This window comes from Corvus cornix, chromosome 7, assembly GCF_000738735.6.
Source record: "Corvus cornix cornix isolate S_Up_H32 chromosome 7, ASM73873v5, whole genome shotgun sequence".
Classification (NCBI taxonomy): Eukaryota; Metazoa; Chordata; class Aves; order Passeriformes; family Corvidae; genus Corvus; species Corvus cornix.
The window spans coordinates 10,687,266-10,708,236 of NC_046337.1; the positions used below are offsets into that span (position 1 = coordinate 10,687,266).

At 42.1% G+C, this 20,971-nt stretch overlaps 1 protein-coding gene across 2 annotated transcripts in view; it reads right to left on the reverse strand.

Moving 5' to 3' along the window:
* Positions 1–20,971, reverse strand: part of PDIA5 (protein disulfide isomerase family A member 5) — a 99,542-nt gene that overhangs the window by 17,272 nt on the left and 61,299 nt on the right. For both annotated transcript variants that reach the window (XR_005602361.1, XM_039555243.1), the window contains exons 12-14: positions 16,129–16,199; positions 14,672–14,835; positions 11,961–12,091 (exon numbers count right to left, since the gene is read on the reverse strand). Coding sequence is in view for 1 of the 2 variants with exons in the window: in XM_039555243.1 (XP_039411177.1) it covers positions 11,961–12,091; positions 14,672–14,835; positions 16,129–16,199 (366 nt within the window). In the remaining variant the exon portion in view is untranslated. The remainder of the gene's footprint in view (positions 1–11,960; positions 12,092–14,671; positions 14,836–16,128; positions 16,200–20,971) is intronic.

The window sequence follows — 20,971 nt, forward strand, 5'->3', positions numbered from 1 at the left end:
TGTACTGAGCACAGTAAATGAGGATAGGAAGTGTGCAGCCTCCTTACAAAGGATTTTTCAGATGGGCTGCAATGGAAAGAGATTAAATCGGTGGCACATGAAGGTGTGGGTAAGGCGCCAAGAACCAAAAAGTCCTGCCCCTTCTCAGTCACTATGGACTAAACAAGCGGGAAAATTGCATTTTCGTTGAATAATTTGGATCCTTTGGTAAGCACACAGACTTCCTGCAAGGATACGAAGTGGAGTTTTAAGGGAGCAGCATTGAAAGCAGCACTTCTTGGAGCAGAGCCTTCTAACACAGATCCAGGGCTTTGCTTTAACAATTTTCTTTTTTCGTTTTTACAACAGTGTCAAATTTGATCTCAACAGGGTTAAGAGCAGATGTGAACTGAACAGTAATTTCCTGTGCCTGACTTGAGAAATGTGAAAGAAACCTGCTCCTGAAACATCCAGCCTTTCCACAGGATCCCAGTACTGGCACTCAAAACCTCTAATCACTCCTGCACATCTCAAGATAACTCCATTTCCTAATGCAGAAACACAGTTGCATCACCCAGTAGGAAAACGAGAGCTTGACATCTAAGGCATGTGCAGTATGTGCTGAGGCCATTCCCTGTTCTCAGTCAACAAACAATTTAATAGAGCTCTGGCAAGGCACTCTCACCTCTGTGCTCAGAATTTGGCTCTCTTGAGGACCCCCCATACAGTCCATCCTGACATCTGCTCTCCCTGACCTGCCAGGGCACAAGGGCTACACACTTAAACCACAAGCCCCTGGATCCATGTGAGAACACCTGCAATCGAGGAGTTCTAAAGTTCTCTTTGCCTTTGTGCTACAAATTAGAAAATTTACACAAACCCAGTATTTTCTGCAAGGTTTTTCTCCACCATTCCTTGTAAAGTTGGTAGGAGCCAGGAAGGCACACTGTGGTGCAGTCACAGCAGGGACCATCACATTCCTCACCCTGAAAACCAAGTAGTTCTCGACTGATCCAGTACATGAGAAATATGGTTTCTCTGGGAAAAATTCAAGAGGAATGGCTGATGAACAGCAGACAAGGGAAATCAAGCAAGCCAGCAAGCAGGCTTCACTCAGAGCCATTATCACTGAGGGGAGAGGGAGTCAGATTAAATCTCCTCTAATTAGAGAAGCATTTAAAGGAAAGCTAGTGGGTCTTTTGGGAGATGAAGTGGTGGAAAATATATAACCCAGCTTATTTTCCATGGACTGGATTTACTGATAGCAGGAACAACCTCAAGGTACAGCATCTTCTCTGGGTGTCTTTGAAGAAAGACCCAATGACCCAGCATTGGTTTGGGCACAGAAAGGTGCTGGAGCTTCTTTCTCATGGAAACACTGCTCTGAGGGCTGTGAAGAAATAAAGAACTGCAGGGTTGAGCTCGATGTGATTTCCAAAATGATGCCACAACGCATTTGTTACATGATGTAAAACAAAGATATCACACGGGGAAATGGAAAAACTTAACTAAGTGCTCACATCATCTTGTGAACTGATTTTTTGTTTTTTAAACAAAAAGCAGACTGAGGAAAAAATAATATAAACCCACTTGTCAGGTAAGGTAAGAATGACACAAAATTGATATGATGTGGTAGCAATTTGATAAATTTTCAGACATCATATCCTGTGAAAACATCTTCCATAATTGCAGGATCCCATGGGATGCAGAAGGGATGCAAAGAAGATTTCAAAGCAATGAAACAATCTAGTGAATAACCTGCATGTTTTTATTACATTCAAATGGATAATTTTTCATTGAGGGGCTTCTTTTTTTAACCAGTGAATTGTTTAGAGACGATAGTGAGTCAAAAGTAAAACTTAAGAGATTCTTAAAACTTCAGTGTACACAGGTATTAGGACCAGATGGCAATTCTAAAGATGTCTCCAGAGCAGTGCATGAAACAGATGCACCCTGTTGTACAACAGTCACCTCACTACATTTAAAATAAAATTGTGGCAGATTTTCAGAATTGCCTAAAGTAATCAAGTCCTCTTTCCAAAAACCACAGGTTTCTACTTGCTTAAATATGAAAAAACATCCTTTAAGTTACTTCATGCTTTGTTTAATTTGAAACTACAAAGCCCAGTGATAAAATTTAACCTCTCTACAGCTGAACAGTACAAGGTTAATTCAGTTTCCCTAGAAGAGTGGAAGCTGTATTAGCATAGCACATAGAATGAAGGTGAAGCTGTTTTTTAATGAATATAAATCAAAAGCTAACAATTTGTACAAAATAGATAAAGGAAGCAAATGGACATCAAAGCAGTATCTACAGTCAGCAGAGGTAATAATGATGTTTTAACTATATAAGGGGCTTTAAATGTATTAGAAGCAAAAGAAATCCAAACAATGCTAGCAATACAGCTTTGAAAGAAAATGATGGAGTTGTCAAAAGGAACTTCGCTGAATATATAAATTAAAATAGTAAGTACGTGTGGAGAGGGCCTCTATGCCTGGTACCTCTGAAATGCTGTTTGCCGTTCTGGGCCCACAAATCAACAATGAACTCAAACTGGAGGGGGCTCAGAAGACCCATAAGAAAAACATCAGTACTGAAAGATGTGTTTCAAGGCAAAGGGAGTCAGGAAGCAGAGTGTGTCAACAGCTTAAATCCAAAGATTAAGAAGTGATAGAAATGGAGAAAAGTCAGTCTCTAAATTTCATTATAACGAGCTATTCAAGTTGGGTGCCAAGAGCTGAATAAGCTCCAGAGATGGCTGCGTGCTGAAGCCAGTCAAATTTAGATGGAAATTCATATTCCCCATCACTAGTGATTTTTAGTCTGAAAGGAAATGGTTTTCTAAAAGAGAAGCTTTCACACAGTGGCTCTCTACCTGATCAGAAGGCAGCTGTCCTTGACTTGCATCACTGAGCTGAGACTGCTACAGCAGTGACGTGGTCTGGCTGTCCTTGTGTCACCATCTCCGAGTGGCCGGAGCTGCAGCAGCCAGCACTGCCTGCAGGTCAGGCAAGGACAACATCCCCTGCCAACCCTAACCTGAGCATCCCAACTAAAGCACTACAGCAGCACAGATCGGGCATTTGGAGTTCAGAAAGCACTACCTTATGCCTTCTGCCCGTCATTAATACATAATGATTTATAACCCTACCCATGTCGTTGCCGTGCATGCTTTTAGCATCTTGTACCTAATAAAATCTTGATAAATAAAGTAGCAAAATGGTGTGCATATATTTTACATGAGGTTTTTTTTCAAAGAGATAGTTGAAACACGCACACATTTTAATGTAGGCTGCTTTCATATTAAATACACTAACTTAAACTGTCAGTACTTTCATAACAAAGTCCTGGCCAACTCCTTAGAGGAGATCTGAAAGCCCAGTAATTTGTGAGACCATGGCATTTGTGCTGTCTGTGCTCTACCCTCAGTATGAGAAAGGGCTCTGTTCCCTCCTCAGCCCCCGGCTTCCTTTAGTACCTCTCAACGGGTGATCTCAAATGCTTTAACTAATATCAATTAATTACGCTTCAAATTGCCCCTAAGAGAGACAGATGTGATTATCCCCCTCTGTCATTACATCCAAGGTTAAACAGAATCAGGAAGAGGTTAAGTGACTCTCAGGGTTCACAATCCTGCCTGACAGGGAGCCGGGCTACAAGGTGCTGACTCCATTCGTTCAGCTGCACAACCATCAGGGCCTCAGAGGGCTCAGCATGTGGCAGGATGGAGCCCTCAGCGTGCAAAGTGCAGAGCAGAGAATGACTTTCCAATTCCCCATCTCTGCTTGAAATCATCACTGCTTAAATAACAGGGGTAGATAGTGCCCGCCGTTATTGGTTTTTAAATGACTGCAATTCTAAGCAAGTGCAAGCAGCAACCCTGCACAGCTATCAAAGCCAGCCCGGGAGCTTGTACACCGCAGAATCAAGCTAAGCCTATTTCCACTTCAAGAGTTCCAAGCAATTAACTAGAATTAAAACAAGAATATTACTTGGTCAATCAAGGAAAGACAGGCCACAGACAGTAATTGCACAGATAAGAGCTGAAAAAGGGTATACTGCTTAAACCAATGCAATTCATGTGGCTACAGGAGTTACTGAATCCACAGGCAGATTTCAGAAAGGCATTTGGAGATGTTACTGAAAGGTTAATTCACTTTGTTTTATCAGTAGAGAACTGGAGGGCCTTTTAATTGAATATCTGGACCCAAAGCTCATTTGATGACATAACCTGACACCACAGTATAATCATATTTCTAAGACACAAGATATTAGTAATTGAAAGAGGGGGATTTTTTCTTTGATTTGAAAAATGTTACGAGGTTTTCAGTTAAGCATCAGGTCAACCAAGGCTTGTCTTACTACTCTTAACAACAGGCACACTACTCCAAATTTCACAGCCAGCTGGTGGATTTTGTTGAGTTTTTTCCCAAGCTATTGGAACTCTTATTTTGTAGCACTTTGGAGGTATGCAAAGAAGACAAAACATAAAAACCCAAATTATTTGAAAACCATGGCCATGAGACATGAACAATTGCAACAGCAGCAACAAAGTCATTGGAACAGGTCAAACTGCAAAGTGAGGAGAGTAAAAAGACTCGGCACAAAATTCTTGGACTGTTTTATCCACTACAAAAAGCAAGGATATGACTGACTGCAGTGAATTACAAATGGCATGCCAACACTCAGCATTTGGCAACAAGCAATCCTTTTGAGATGGAAAGCTGTACAGCAAGTCACCTCTGGACAGAAAGGGTTAAAGAGCAACAGTTACACCCAGAACAAACCTGAGTGCCAGTTCCAGCAGACCTGCATTTTCCACTGTGTCACTGGCCTACGTAGCTCAAACAAAGCTAGCAGCAGTGGTTAACCAAGTCAGCATCAGCCCTGGTTAACTGCAAACACAGCTACAGTGCAAATGAAAAAATTTTGCCATCTGACATAGCAGAAAACATAACTAATAGAAGATACACTGCTGAGTTAGCAACAGCCAGCAGAACACTGGAATTTCAGCTGTGCTGATGTTTAAAAGTAGCTCCTGTTCAGACAATGTTACACATCACCAAAAAAAAAGCATCTGTCTTATTGGAAATGGGTTTCATAACAGTGCATAAGGATGGGTGACATATTCACAGTCTCCTAACGTACCCACAGTGACACCGCACCAACACAACTATGTGTCTGCAGGGAGAGAACTCCATGGGGCAAGAACATGCCCTTCCCTCCCCTTCTCACAAGCTGGAGCTGTTTATATACAGGCAATATTCTGCACACCAAATCAAGCAGCTGTAACACTTTAGGGTTACAAAACAAGAGGAGCTGGATCACCCCAACAAATTTTAGTTTAATGCCACTGCCCCACCACAGCCACCTCTGAGCACTCTGTGACAGTTATGCACAGCCTGGGGAAGCACCTCAACTTCTGAGTTGAGAGCAGCTCAAACTGTTCTCTCAGTGCTAATTATTCCCCTCGGCACAAACACTGGGGCTAAGAGCAGTTCTGCCAGCCTGATTGCAGAGACCACTCTGTAAATCCATCCTTTATCAAACTCAGCCTGTTAAGGGGCTCTGTGGCATCAGCACTATTTACACCGACAGAACACACCTCTGTAACGTGCCTGTAACAAGAGCACCACGGATGCAGGAGAGAAAGCAGTTAGTGGCAGAGCTAACATATCAAAATTCTGCAGTGCCAGCCCACATGGGATTTAAAGCCTCATTATCAGAGGGTCCAGATCTCACCTCTGCCTCAGTCAACAACCAGAAAATCCTTCCTGCAAGGTTTTTTTCCTTCAAAGGGATTCTTTCTGTTCAGCACATTTTTAATAATTTTTTTATAGCTTAAGCTTCATTTACAAACACATACATTTTGTTCAGGTTCTTTGATACAGCCTCCTAATCAAAATTTAACAAGATGTGCTTGCAAGTGACAGGAAAACATCTTGGTGGGAGCCAATCCAAGGCCATTGTGGGACACTAAATTAATCTGTGCTGCTGCTTTGCTCCGCACATCTGAACTCATAAACTCAATTGTCGAGTATGTTCTCCCCCTCTGCGCATACTTTGCACAGAACTATGTCACCCAAGTCTGCTGAGTGACACACCAGAGACCCAGACTGCTCATCTCAGGCCCAGAAGCCACAGGCTGAGGCCTCACAGCCAATAAAATTTGCCATGTTTTGCTACAGCAGTGCAACTTAGCCAAAACACAGCATTATCTCCCCAAAAATGCCTGTGTAAAGGCTGAGATACGATGCAACCACCCTTGTCCAAGCTTGCTCCAAAAAATAGGAAGGACGAAAAGGAAACATTACTGCTTCCTTCAGAACAGCTTTTTGATGACAGCTTGGGTCCCAGGGCTGGAGGAGCACACTGCCCTCCTGGCTGTCATCATTAATACCTAAAAACCATATGCACTGTCTGTGCACACAGTGTGACCCACTCTGGCAAGGACTCTCAGCCAGCTGCTTTTTGTCATTGTATATTCCTTGATGCATAACTTGGACAGAAGAAACCAAGCGGTTTTTGTTGTGAAAACACAGAGAAGGAGCATACCAGGATACAGAATAATTAATATTTTGAACAAAGTTTGTGGGTAAAATGAATGCAGGTTTGCTTAGCTCTCAGCATTTTATGCGTTTGTGATGAAACACACAGGAGTGGGCAGGACTCATTTAGTCAGATCCCTGTCTGATTTCTTATTGCTGAAGAAAGTCCTACCTGATTTCCCACTTATTTCTTAATGCTGCCCAGGAGTTGACCCATCAAGCAGCAGTGATGTAAATATTCCTGCTTTACTGTCTTTGTTTTACATCAGAACAATACCCAGGTACCATCTCCCACAAACAGCTTAGATTAACACACAGCCTTTTAATGGCTCAAACAACATCCCAAAGTCTTCTGGGACTTTATCAGATGCAACACCAATTAGGCACCTTCATTCACTTCTTCCAGCCCTGAAAGAAAAACTCTACAAAAAAGTTTAAGTGAAGAACCAAGGAGGCTGATGTCTTTAACTGCACATCCTCTTGCAGCAGTACAGCCACTTGCTCCATCCAAACACCTCATTAAAATCATCCTCAGGATGGTTTATTTCTGGGTGCTCTCTGGGTAACCCCCATGGGTCAGGCTTCACCAGAAAATTAATTTCATCAGCTGGAAAAAGTTATTTCCAGTGAAGTGAAAGTTTCACTGCTGAACACAGAACCAGAATTCAGCTCCCAGCAAAGCATTTATTAAAAATACCCATTCTGCAAACCCTGTTGAGTCCCACAAATTGAGGCTATTTGGCAAGTTAATAACATTGGCAACTGCCACCCTTATGAACCATTAAAAGGGAGCACCTTCCCTCAACTACTTCCCATTGCTGCTGAAAGTCTTTATTTTTTAAGAGTGCTTATTAACTTGTGTTTTGACACTAAAAGTAGAAACTGAATGAGTTTGCTCAGTGCCGAGTCCTGCCATTAAAACTGACTGATCTAAAAACAGAGTGCCCTCCCCCCCATCATTTGGACCTGTTAATGACTGGTCTATTACATATAATTCCTTTCTGACACAGTTGATTCATTTGTAGTCTCTTTGGAAGCAGCAATCTCAACCAAAAAATGACACAAATGTGTTTTCATGTGTTGGCCTCTCATTCTTCTAACTCTAAAGTGGACATTTTCTGTTTCTGTTTGAGAATTAGCAGGGGATGTTATTAAGCCTTTCCTGTTTAGAGAAAATCAGAACTGGATGAGAAGAGGGAAAAACAACCCAAACCACAATCAACAAAACCAAACCCCAAACCCAAACTCCAGTATAACTATTCCTAGAAATACAGCATTGCAGTGTTGGAAGGCACTTCTGGAGATCATCTAGTAAAACTCCCTTGCTCAAAACAAGGTCAACTACAGCAGGTTGCCCAGCCCTGTGTCCAGCTTGGGTTTTGAGTATCTCCAAGGATGGAGCCTCTTGAGTCAACCTGTTCAAGTATTCAACCACAACCACAGTAAAAAAATCACCGCTTCTAAATGTTTAAGCAAACTTTCCTGTGCTTCAGTTCGAGCCCATTGCCTCTTGTCCTGTCCCTGGGCACTGCAGAGAAGAGTCTCACCCAGCTTCAATCACTCTTTTTCCCCCCTTAATTCTGTTTGAATAATGCAGCAAAAACACCTCCAACTGCAAAGACATTATTTACTGGAACTTTTGATACCCTTTGTGATTCTGACAACTAATCACAACCAACTGCTTCTATTTTGCAGTTTTCAGTGCTACAGTAGTAGGAGGTTAAAATTTAATGCATTGTCAAAGTCAAATCTCAATTATCTGGAATAACAGAGTGGAGAGAGCACATAAAAGTAAAAATGCAGATAAAACACATCCAGATAAGCTATATGAACAGGGAGGACATAAGAGAAAGAAAAGTCAGGGCGCTGATCCCAGAAGAGGCACTGATGCGAACAGGTCAGTCCAGGATGGCTGGCTTTAGTGCTGCAAGCCTTGAACCAAGCTCTGGCTGTAGAGCACAGACCTGCAGCCACTGCCCTCCTGACCCTGGCTGGTTCAGCACTGCAGTCTAACTGCTCTTGTCCATTTGGCTCACTTCCCAATATGCTCCATAGCCCCCAAATCCTGATCATCCACGTACCAGGCTCTGTGTGCACACCAAACTATACTCAGACTAGTTGTCTCCTCTCCCCATTTCTGGACAAAGCCAAACAGTTATAAAAGAAAACCTGGAGTAGTTCATGGAATCCAGTACTCCAAGGACTGGATGAGGGAAAAAATACAGACACAAATCACATAAACTCTCCCCAAAAGCTTCTTGAATGCTTGTGCATTAATCTTACTGCTTTCAAATACTCCCCTAACCCCTCACAGCAGTCCCCACATGCACCTGTGGCTTCATGCTTCCCTTCTGCAGATGGTATCACTGTCTTCCTCTTATTTCAGGCATTTGAACTTAGACACATGAGTGGGATGACAATTACATCTTCTCAAGAGCTGCACAAGGGCCCAGAGAAGAGGTGGGCAGGTGCTGTGCAGCACAGATGCCAGCAGCCTGCTCCAGGTCCTATCCCTGAGTAGCTCTAACACATGCCAGCCCACACTTCAAGCCTGTGTGGCATGGTACAGACCTACCCAAAGGACATCTGGATGAAGATCTGGTCCCAGGTCATTAACAGCACAAGTAGCACTGGGTTTTCTACAGCAGGCACTTTTTCCCAAGTCAGTATTGGGAACCTGCCCGTATTCCTGCCTCCTGCCCCAAATCAGTCACTACAGCACACACAGATGCCAGCAGGCAGGAATGGGAATGTGAAATCAAGATCTCTGTGGGTGTCAAGTCCGCAGGGGCGGACTTTCTCCCCCAGTAATTTCAAGAGTTTTGATTCCAATTCTCAGTCCTTAAAAGACTCCACAGGCATGAGGAATAACCTTTATGCTTCACCCATATTCCAGGAGACAGAGTAATGAGTTCCCTATCTTTTCCATGTGGATGTAGTCTTCTCTTCCAGAGCTAAATCACTGTGAAGCACTGTTCAGTACCATTAAAGCCCTGCTCAGCTCAGTCCTGAGTTATCAGCACAGCAGCACATTGGTGGCTCTCCTATACATATTAAGTAATTTGGACAGCAAGCTGACACAGAAAAGCCAGCTCTCATTTTAATTTGCATCTAAGATATATATCTGTGGCCTTTACCTAAAGGTTTGTCACTCTAGCTGAAAGCTTGACAAAGGTCAGAATACTCAACTTTCTGCTTTAAATTCTAATGACAGATGAGAGATACATTTCTTACCATAAATATTTATATGTAAACATACTTTATATATGCATGCATACACACACCCCCCCAATCTTAAAATATCTCAGCATATGTGTAAGTGTAACAAATACTGCCACAGAGTCACAAGTGAATGGAGTAGCATACTGTGAGTCTGCCCTCACCCAAGATGTGGATCTGAATAGAAAAAGAAAATTATTTGAGGTAATGGGACCTTGAAACTTTAGCAGTGTTCCTTCTGCACTAAAATAAGCAAGTTAAGATTAATTGGCAGTGTAAGCTCCAAGAGGTCTCAAAATTGAGAAAATAGTAAACAAAAGCTAATCTATCAAATTTATCAGGAGGCACATTATCACTCTAAAAAGCTGAAAAAACATAATGATTTGATTCATTCTAATTATCCTAGTGCATTAATGTTTATTTCATAGAAAACAAGGATTTAAAATATTAATCTGGTGCTTTCCTCTGCACCCAACAAAGTGCAGGCTCGTTGCATTCCCTGTGTGTGTCTTTCTGCTTTGCTCACAGACACTTCCACATTTAGAGAGAACAAATCTGACAAATCAGAAACTGTGTATGACTCACGTACTGACACCACAACAGCAACGCTGTCTTAGGAGTCATGGGAAGGCCAGACAGGGTTCCAGTTAACACCTCTTTGTCCTGTATATAGGTGGTCTCATGCAGCACTGTGTCAAAAACAGTGCAAAAATGTGTCTGAAGTGCAGCCTCGAAGGACCCAACAGTTTTACATCATGCAAGCCTTGCTTTTACAGCCTGCTCATGCAGACAGGGCCAGGCTGACCTCCATTTGCCCCTTCTGAAGTAAGGTGGTGGTGGAAGTCCAACTGCAAAAAATTAGCCCATCAGGCAAGTTGCCTCATGCTTTCAACCCTGGGAGCTGCATACTCATCACACATAAAGTCTTTGCTTTAAACATGGCCTTCAAAAAGACCAAGAATCTAACTGCCTTAAAAAGGTGCAGCTAAAAACCAAAAGTGAAATAAATCTCTCTTATGCAGAAAGTCACTAATTGGGAAAAGAGAACTCAAGAGACAGTGAACTCCTAAATCTTACCATTTCCTGTGCAATCATTTGATTTTAAAATTGCAATTTGCTCTTAACCAGCTGAGGTCTATGAATCAGAAATTCCTGCCATATGGCCAATTTTTAGTCAATAGGTGGTGGGAACTGGAGTGGAGAAGGGATTATGTCCCCTTCTGTTTTCTTTTACAACCTTCCAGAAATCTCCCTCCTGAATTGCACCCCTGCTTTCTCCCACATCCCTCCATGGGAGCCCCAAAGCATTCATGTTTAACTATCTAAAAGAAAAGCAAAATAAGGGGCAGCCTGATCAAACATTAAAGGACCTTTTTCTCTCTTTATGGAAAATACCTTCAGTTTAATGGGACAAGTTGGTAACTGTTTATCTGAAGGTTATCCATTAATTGCTGGCTATGTGATATGGAAGAATTTTTTTTTGCATCTGGTGAGGCTGTAAAGGCACGTTAATAGTATCTAATATTAAATGCCTGGATTATCTTCTCCCTTGGAAAAATCCCTCAAAAGTTAAGGACTTGTACCTAGTCTGCCTGCCTCTGGGACAGCACAGGAACACAGAAGAGGTTCCTCTCATTCACCTTATTTATAAAGGGCCTGATTCTAAACTTCTCTAGAAATATTCTCAGGAGCTTGAAAAACAAAGTGATTATGTGGTGCATGCAAAACAATCTAGGAGGAGGAAGCTATGTCCCTAGTCCCAGTGGAGACTTAAATGCAGATTTATTGCATGCAAAATTTCCTCCATCAAAATTTGTTCTCTGCCTCGTGGACTGGCTCCTCCTACACTACTGTATTGATTTCACTACTGAAGTGCTGCACTAATGAATCAGGCTCTCCAAGTCCACTGTGCTACTATAAAGGATCACATTTTGTTATATGGACCATAAAATGCAGCAGAGGAAAATAAATCTGTTTTGTTTTTGTATTGCTGCCGGCTTTGGTGTCTGCATTAAATAATATAACCATTATATACTGTTTTGTTTCCATTTATAAAGATACAAATGATTGTGCCTATGATGGTCCCATGCACTTATATTCAGAATCAGCTCTTTACCCTTAAAAGTCTGGGGACAGTGAGGGAATTATTTCAGGATTTCATAACAACTGTAGGGCTTATAAAACCCATCCATGTAGAGAGGTTATTTACTCACATGGTGCATAGAACATGACAAGGGTGTGCTTCTTCTTCTTCAAGGACTCCCTGAAGTCTTCTCCAGCAAGGTGGATAACACTGGTCTGTTTTTCTTCCCATGCAGGCTCAGGTGGAGGTGGTGCTTCAGGACTAGAAAAGAAAGACAATGAAATTGGTTTGAAAATGTTTCTGGAAACAGATAAAGGGACAGCATCATCCTGGTCATAATTAGCATGAGGGAACTGATGTGAAAAATCCTTCAGGGTGCCTGCGCAATAGAAAGACATACTCAGTATTTCCAACACCAGGGAACAGCAAAAAAGATGCAAGTTAATTTCTGGAACTCAACAAAAATATAATTTAAGGTATTGTAGTCAGGCATATGAGTAGAAATGTCGAATGAAGACTTCCTACATTGCATCCAACATTTGGGTGGAAAAAACATGGCTTTGTATCACTGAATCATCCACAGGCATGAGCTGAGAAGAACAGCAAGCAGGTGGACTCAAAAGGCAACCGATATAGAACAGCATCTTCCATTCAACCATCCTTTTTGTACTCTTTATCGCCATCACGCAAACTTCTGTAATGAATTTCATGACCTTCTCTAGAATTCAGATATTAAAGCCCAGATGCAATAATCAGCATTGTTCCATTTGGAATACTGGGGGTGACTGAACTGGAATATTTCACCTCGGTAAAGAGAATGTCAGGTTTCAATTATGACTGCACATACTGGCTACATCAGAGCAATCCCGCACACCTAGAGCACCTCTAACAAAAATTCTGCTATTCACTAGCTCACAGACTTCTCTCAGACTCATTAAATTCATTCCTGCTGTATCTTAAATAGTGATTACTTATATAAAATCATCAGAATGGTGCCACAGTATAAAGACCTTCATATGTCGCCTTGGTAATAAATTAGCTTTTCAGACTTTCCTGACACTTTGAATGACACCATATTAAGTTGTATCAGGTACATAAAAACCAAGTGGAGAAAAACTTAATTTTCAAAGCCCTTTCTCAAGGTCACTTGGTGGACATTCACTCTATTTCCATTGTTACTGATTTTCCAGTTGTTAGAGAAAAAGTTAGATGGGCTGAATTTTCCCACAAACACAGTTGTTGTGAGCTATCACTGATTACAGTTACAGAGGTGTGACTTATTCTCACAAAAACTTTTCCATGCTGACCTGGAATAAGCTACCTAGGAACTGGTAACAACCTCGTGTGGCAGCACAATCACCAGAGAGGAACCAGAGCCAAAACCCACATGGCTGCAACTAGACCACCCATTGAGACAGGTCTCCACAAGCTGGACTTTTATCACCAGCCTGCACCCCAGATGATTCCCTATTTCCACCACCTTCAGTGCAGCTGTGAAAATTCTATCCCTGGTCAGAAAACAAGGATGCTATTCTAATGCCTCTCTAGCTGGGAGAACATCCAGGAGGCAAGAGCAGGAGACAAGTTGTCTGGGTTTCACCTGTATTGCTGACTAGCTGAGGCTGCAGACAAAAATATTCCAGAGGCACAGCAGGATCCAGAAGAATTAACACCCCTTCCCTGTTCCTCATTGCTTATTCACCTGCCAGTATGTACAGGCAGCATCAGCCTGACTGTTTAACTCAGTATAAATTACACAGTGCTCAAAAGAGTCGAGCAAAGCAGTGAAATGAGGACAGTGACTTAACATACAATATGGATACAGCAGCCTGGAGCCTGCGTGGGCAGGGAGGCCATAGGAGTACCATGTCTAAAAGTAAAACACAGATAAAGCTTCCCAACATGCTACAATGACACTGCCAGACCATATCTATTACCTGATTTGAAGCCATCAGAGATGTAATGAGAAAGGAGAAAAGAGAAAGGAGAAAAGGGGGAAGGACGAAAGGACAGGAACCAAAAAACCCCACACAACCTCCTCCCCCACAAGATAAGTGGGGAAAAATATAGATTACATTCCTCATGCCAACTGCACGTAACAGTTAAATGATTAAAATATTCACAAAACTCTGGCAGGTTTTCTTCCCCTTGACTAATGCACAAAATACATTAGGCTTACAGTACCTAAAGAAAATACATGTTTTATATATATATGCATACTTTTACATACATGCATATATAATGCATATTTAAAGAGAGAATTTTACCAGCAATTTAATTTGAAATGAAATTATTGTCATCATTTTTATAGCAAACTTAATTCTGCATATTTCAGCACACCACCCAAGAAAAGCTGGTTAGTGCTCTCAGAGGTGCTGGTTTTGTTGGTCTCGCTGGCTTTCCTTCAGCCCCACGTGGGTGGAATTCTAGGCATTGGCTCTGAAATGTTGGAAAGAGAAAAGTACAACTGTAGAAATTCACTTACTAACACTGTGATCTGCTGCTTTGTATAAAGAGGAAACAACAAATGTTCTGTTTATTTTTCACAGCCATTGCTATTCCTTCTCTGGTGAAAGGCTTAAGGCATATTTGAAAAATATTTATTTTGGGAAAGAAATACTGGGACAACTATGAAAAACCCCATAGCAAATAAAGGATTTGGTGTATTAGAGACCATAATTAACATACATGTTTCTGTGGGTTTGAATACTGGAATTCAGTTTAATTTTGTTAGCAAGGGATTTAGGCAGTGTTGAAGCTCCGTTTAGTTCCTCACCAAAGCCATCTGCAGGAGTCACTAACCAGAAACCCAAATACTATCTCAAAACCCTCAAAACTTACTTTTGCAGCCAGTCAATGATCTTCTTCTTTGTTCTGAGGTGTGGCAGAGTGTATTTCTCCTCTCCATCTTTAAAATATTTCAAAGTAGGAAACCCTGAGATGTGGTATCTTTCTGCCAGCGCCTTGTTGACAGTAGCATCGACTGCTGCAAGGACACCCGGACTCTGAAACAGAGATCACTTACTGTAAATCCCAGCCACATACACACACCCCTTCAGCAGGACACAGTGGGCTTGGGGGCAATCACTCATGGTCTGGGTTCCTTTGCTGCCTCCAGGAGGACATAGTCTTAAGCTGTGCCAGGGGAGGCTTAGGTTGGACATGAGTAAGAATTTTTTCACAGAAAAGGTGATTAGACACTGGAATGGGCTGCCCAGGGAGATGGTGGAGTCACCATCCCTGGAGGTGTTTAAGGAAAGACTGGATGTGGCACTTGGTGCCATAGCCTGGTTGACATGGTGGTGTTTGGTCATGGGTTGGACTCGATTTCAGCGGTCTTTTCCAACCTGATTAATTCTGTGATTCTGAGCACAGACATACAGAAAGACAGAAAGGACTGATGCAAAACCAGGAAGGGACATGCTATGGACTAAATGTAAGCAGAATCTTACCTGTTCCCCTCCCATTTCTGATAGTATTCTCTGTATATAATTCACTTTATAATGCTTAAGAGCCGTTCTCAGAAATTGCATTTCCTCCCACAAACCCCTATTTCTCCCAGAAGAAACAAGCACTGCTAAAGACAAGTTTACAAATTAATTCTTCCCTAACTTGTGGGCATCTTTTTGTGGACCACTTTTAGATGCACAGAAGAACAGGCATTCGTAGAGTGTGATTCATTGGGTCTTTGTTTTTCTCATCTCCTCCCTCTCCAGCAGCAATAAAGGAACTCTAGATGTCTCCACAGAAGATGCTTAAAGTATGGGGGAGACTAATTCTACTTCTCCTCCTGCATGGCATACACAGCACGAGACCGAATCAATAACACTAATACTTGTATTATTGGATCTCTCTTCTCCAGAGAGCTGATGGAGCACTTAAGATGAAGCTAATGGAGCGCTGCAACCATTAAAAACAGGGTATTTGAAACAGGGATCAACCCCTTTTGTTTTTTTCCAAATCTAATTCATAAATAAAAGCCTATGTTTCTTCACATTCAATGCCTTTAAGTAAGGGGAAAAAAATCCATTTTTGGATTTGATCATATTATGTATAAGGCCTACAGCAGAATACATAAACATTTTTCGATTTTGTTTTCGTTCAAGACAGAATGTTCTTCCTCAGACTTTGGCAGGGCTCATGCATTAGCGATGAGACTGTACTTTGGAAGCACATTTTGAAGGGTCCTGTGGGAGGATGAGAACAGCTGAATTTGTTGTAGGGAGAAAAGTCACTTTTATTACTCTAGTTATTTATTACTGATTATTTGAAGGATATAATAAAGGAAATTAGCTTACATCACTGGTTACATGGAGAAACTCTGCAGCCTTCTCATATTCTGGCTTCATTTTCTTACAGTGCCCACACCCTGCCAAAAAACAAAAATACAATTAAGTTGTATACACCATGGTTATTCATTGACCCATCCAGCCATTATCAAAATCCAAAACCATGTGGTAAAGATTTACTTGAATTCTGTATGCATTAGTAAAGCCTTAGTATGATACAGGATTTTTTCCAAAATGGCCACAATAGTTTAAACAAAGAACTTAATCTATTAAAAAAAATAATAATAATACACCCCCTGATTTCACACTCACACCTTTTTCCTTACAAAAAGTACTATAAATATTTGTCAAGCCCATTGCTTCTAGCATGCTCTTAGGCAAGGCACAACTTCACCCATTTCAGCTTCCAAATCTTTATCTGCTTTAAAAAGAAACAACACAGCTCCTCATGTGACTTCATGACTTTCAGTGGAGGCTTACACTAGTACAGCTTAATAGAGTAATATAATTTGAATTCAACTGCACTGATAATAAGCTCCGCTTTACAGTGCTGCAGCATGTCCCCGTAGCAAGGATTTGCACTGATTTAATCACATCAGTGTAATTACACCACCACATATGTTCCCAACATAAGCAGGGTCTGTAAAACCGAGATAATGGTGCTTTCTCACTTGTGAGAAGTTCTCCAGAGATCTGCCATTACTTCACTGCTAAGTGCTGACATTACAATAAAATAAAATGAATGCATGAGTGAGAAAAGCAGACTTAGAATAAATTATTTGGGTGTAAATTAAACTGCTTTCAGCTGGTGCAGTTGCTTGCAGGCCCAGGTGAGGTTCCTGCAGCGATGTGAAGTTACACTTTGGCACCTTCAGTGTGATGCTGGGCCTCAGTGACAGCTCCTTCCCTGTCCCCAAGGGACTGGCACAACAGCAGCCTCCCCTGGAACAGTGCACAGGGACGGAGTGGCCGGGATGGACACCTGGCATGGCCAGGGTCAGGTCTGACTGGAGGTGCAAGGAGCTTGGACAAGGCGCTGGCACAGCCCCGGCACACTGCCCTCACCTGCCCAGTGCGCTGCAATCCCAGTGCAGTGCCTCGCTGCACCTCTCCCTCTTGTCTGCAGCAGCAGCCAGCTCGCTTTCCTGAGCTGTTATTGTTGGAATGGGCACTTGAAAACCCAGACTTTGCTGAGCTTTTGGAAGTTGTATCAGAAGATACAGCTAGAAATGTGTTTCAATGCATGCCAGCAAAAGCCAATGCTGAGGTGTGTGGGTAACAGGGCTGGGGCTATTTTTACACCATTGTCCAAAAGAAAATAAACAAAAGACTCTGAACCTCAGCACTGCTTTGTTTCCCTCTAATGGGATGACTGCTGAAGCCAGCAGACACGAACCTGAGCCTGAACTCAACAAGACAAGCATGTTTTATATAGCACAAGTCAAAGAGCGTTTGCAGCCAAGAGGCGATAAGACATCCAGGTGTAAGTAACTTCACCAGAGCAAACAGAGCTTCAGCCACCACAGCACATCATGGAACACTTTCAGGGCATGTTTATAGAACAGGGTGAACACATTTGAATAACAACTGCAAATCCCACCTAAGAATTACAGCAAATACCGAAGCGGTTGATCTCAGACCAAACCCCAGTTCAAACACCAGCTATAGTCATACCACTTAGTCATCTGCACAGAAACCACAGCATTAAAGAGCCCCATGCCATTCTTTTAAGCAAAATCCAATAATGGGAGCAGCAGAACAAGGGGAGCTCAGCTGGTGGAGAAAGCTTTGCTTTAATTTTACACCGTGGTGTGAGAATGCTGGGAACCTGATGTGGCAGCTTCACAGGTGAATTCAGGAAGAAGCTGGGAGAGGCTGAGGAAGAGTTACTGTCTCAGCACTGCTTATCTTGGTTAAAAGCACAAAAGAGGCTGGCAAAGTGATTTATTTGCCACCCACAGAAAACTTGCAGGCATATGGCTTTGTGTAAGGGGCTGACAGATCCCTGCCCAAGTTGATTTATTTCTCCTTCTAGGAGCAGCGAACTTTATTCATTTTGTGCTCTTCCTCACTTCTAAACAAAGGGCATCTCAACTCCCAGCTCAGATACCCGGGAACCTCTCTGAATTAGGTAGCTTGAATTTGTACAAACAATACTTTTCTGCAGGGCTAACTTCACCCTGGTGGGCTTTACACACTGAGTCCTTTAGCCACAGCAAGGTTCATACTATGCTCTGGCTACAGTATCCACTCTATTCCAATTATATTACAATCATTAATTAGATCTGATCAACCAAAGGCATTAAACAACCAGAGTTTTCACAAAGCTATGCAGAGGGGGAAAAACCCAAACCAACAACCCAGGCACATTTTGCCCAGGAAATGAAAAAATATCCAAAGCATCTGAAATTCATGTAAGCAATATTTTGGATCAAGATATCCAGACCATGAAATGTCACTGTTCCAAGTTCTTTCATGAACATCACACAGACACAGCACTACTGACTGCCACAAAGCTAACTCACTCATGCTTAAGATAAAGGGAAGAAGCATCAGATCTTTAAAAGGCACTTAAATTCAAACTGAAGTCTTCAAATCTTTATTGTGAATGCTTGTTCTACCCCTGACAGAGGACAGCACGATGTATCAGCCTGGAAAACAGTCACCACATTAAACTGAACCTGAGAGAGGGACAACAAACCTTAAGAGCTTCTCCCACAATAAATGATGCTTTTCTGGCTGTCTTTATGAGAATTTTGCCATTGTGAGCTACAGCCTGCTTTTACCTACCACTGCAGGAAAGGGGAGATAGAAATTACAAGTCAGACCTACAAACTGAAAATCAAATAATCTCTCCTATGATTATTTAGCCTATCTTTGAATAATCCTGTGAAGATTGCCATTAAATTTTCAAGGCCAATGAAAAGTTATTTAAATGAATTCCAAGGTCACTGTCTCTCCTTTGATTGCTACATTAGGTTGTTCAGCAGCACCTTCATCCCTCTGTGCTAAGCTCCTCTAGTTTTAAACGCTTTCTGTTCATAAAATGAGTGGGAAAATAACAACAACCCTACAGACCCTGAGCCCAAATGCTCCTGTGTGCTGCTGACACAATGGAAGGAGTCCACAGGTACGCAGTGGGCATCTGTGACAGATGTGCTTCTAGAAGATGCACTGTCCTGTTAAGCATATACTGACATTAAAAGACTAAGCAAGGGAATCATCTCATTCCATCCCAGGTGAGAAGAAAGGCTGCAATCAATACAAGGATGTCCTGTGCCTACTCCAAGCACTGCCATCCTCTGAGCCTCTGTGGGTCATGGCTGGTGGGAACACCCAAAGGTCTTGTAGGTGTCTATCCAAGGGGACTCCCACAGCCTCGTTCTTTTCTTGCAGAAGACAAGTAGCTGCCCTGGGGGTGCAAGACAGAGCTACTCTCCATCTGGCAGCAGAAACCAGTCCAGGTGCTGCTGACCAGGTCAGGACAACTCCTCTGACCTCTCACCCCTCATCTTGATCCTCTTGCACAAAAGGAGCCCCAGGCTGCAAGGGCCAAGGCTCGGCTAGAAAGAGCACACAGATGAGCATAAAGGAAGTGTTACAAGACAGGGAAAAGAAGTCAAAACTTACAACAATCAGTGCTAGGACATCTGGTATGCACCCTTGCTAACCATTTTTAAAACAGATGTCTAAATGAAGCAAGAATTCTTCTTTCCCAGTTTATTTATAATCAATCTTCTCATTTGCACTGTGCAGATGGGCAGATAAGCAGCTCTTTCCTTTGGTGCAGTCACTGTCACACAGCTTAGCTCAGCTGCACCCCCAGACAGTGGTGACCAAAGGTCCCCACATCACCTTGGTCACTTCCCTCCAGAATCCCACTGCAGGGCAGAGGACAACACTTGCTCAGCACTATGTCCTTCATAGAGAGTGACCATATGCAAATGTAGAGGCAAAGGCCAAGCATGGACAGAGCAATGCTGAAGTGAAAGGGTGAGCAGCACACGGACAAAGGAAAGGCTAATAAATGTACCAAGCAACTCTTTTTCCAAGGAAATATCTGTATTTGTTTACAGCAGCCTATCTGGCACCATGGCAAAAGATTCACAACACACAGTTGCTCCAAATCTTTTTAGAAATGAACTAATACAAGTACTTCTACTGTTAAAACCAAGTTTTACAGGCAGAAAACCAGTCAAGCAGCTCCAGCTAAGCTCCTGCATATGCTGTCTTAGTGCTGGCCCAAGAATATAAATCTCTGTTTCTGTCATTCAGTGTTTGCTTCTCTCATGTTATTATGACTATATAAATAAATGCCATGCTTTTGGTCATGTCCTCTCATTTCAAGACAATATTGTCTGAGGATCTGAAGTGTGTGCGACAAGCAAGAGATAAAAGACAACATCCAGGCAGTTGTGAAGAAGCAATTTCTGACATCAAGAACCCTAGAGGCAAACTAAATTGCAAATAAAGATTTTAAAGAATCATTATATTTCTGTCATCAACAGACTGCTTGAATACTCTTATCATGTACCAGCTACTTATTGTATCATGCCAGCTCTACATCCATCTATAGCTGCATACCAAAAATACCTCCATTAGCCTGATGAGAAAACGAATTTGAATCACAAAACAAGTCCTGCTTTCAGCAAGTGGGCCACTGGCAGTTCAGAACACACTCACACAAGATTTACGGACAACTTCAAGCAAAGAAAAAAAACTGTCAAAAATTTCAGATGCACCTTTGCTCTCTAAACATTTAACACCTAGGGATAACACCATTGGTTTCTCCATTCTTAATCCCAAAGGAGCAGTGACCTCTCACAACAGCAGAATAGCCAGTTCTTACATG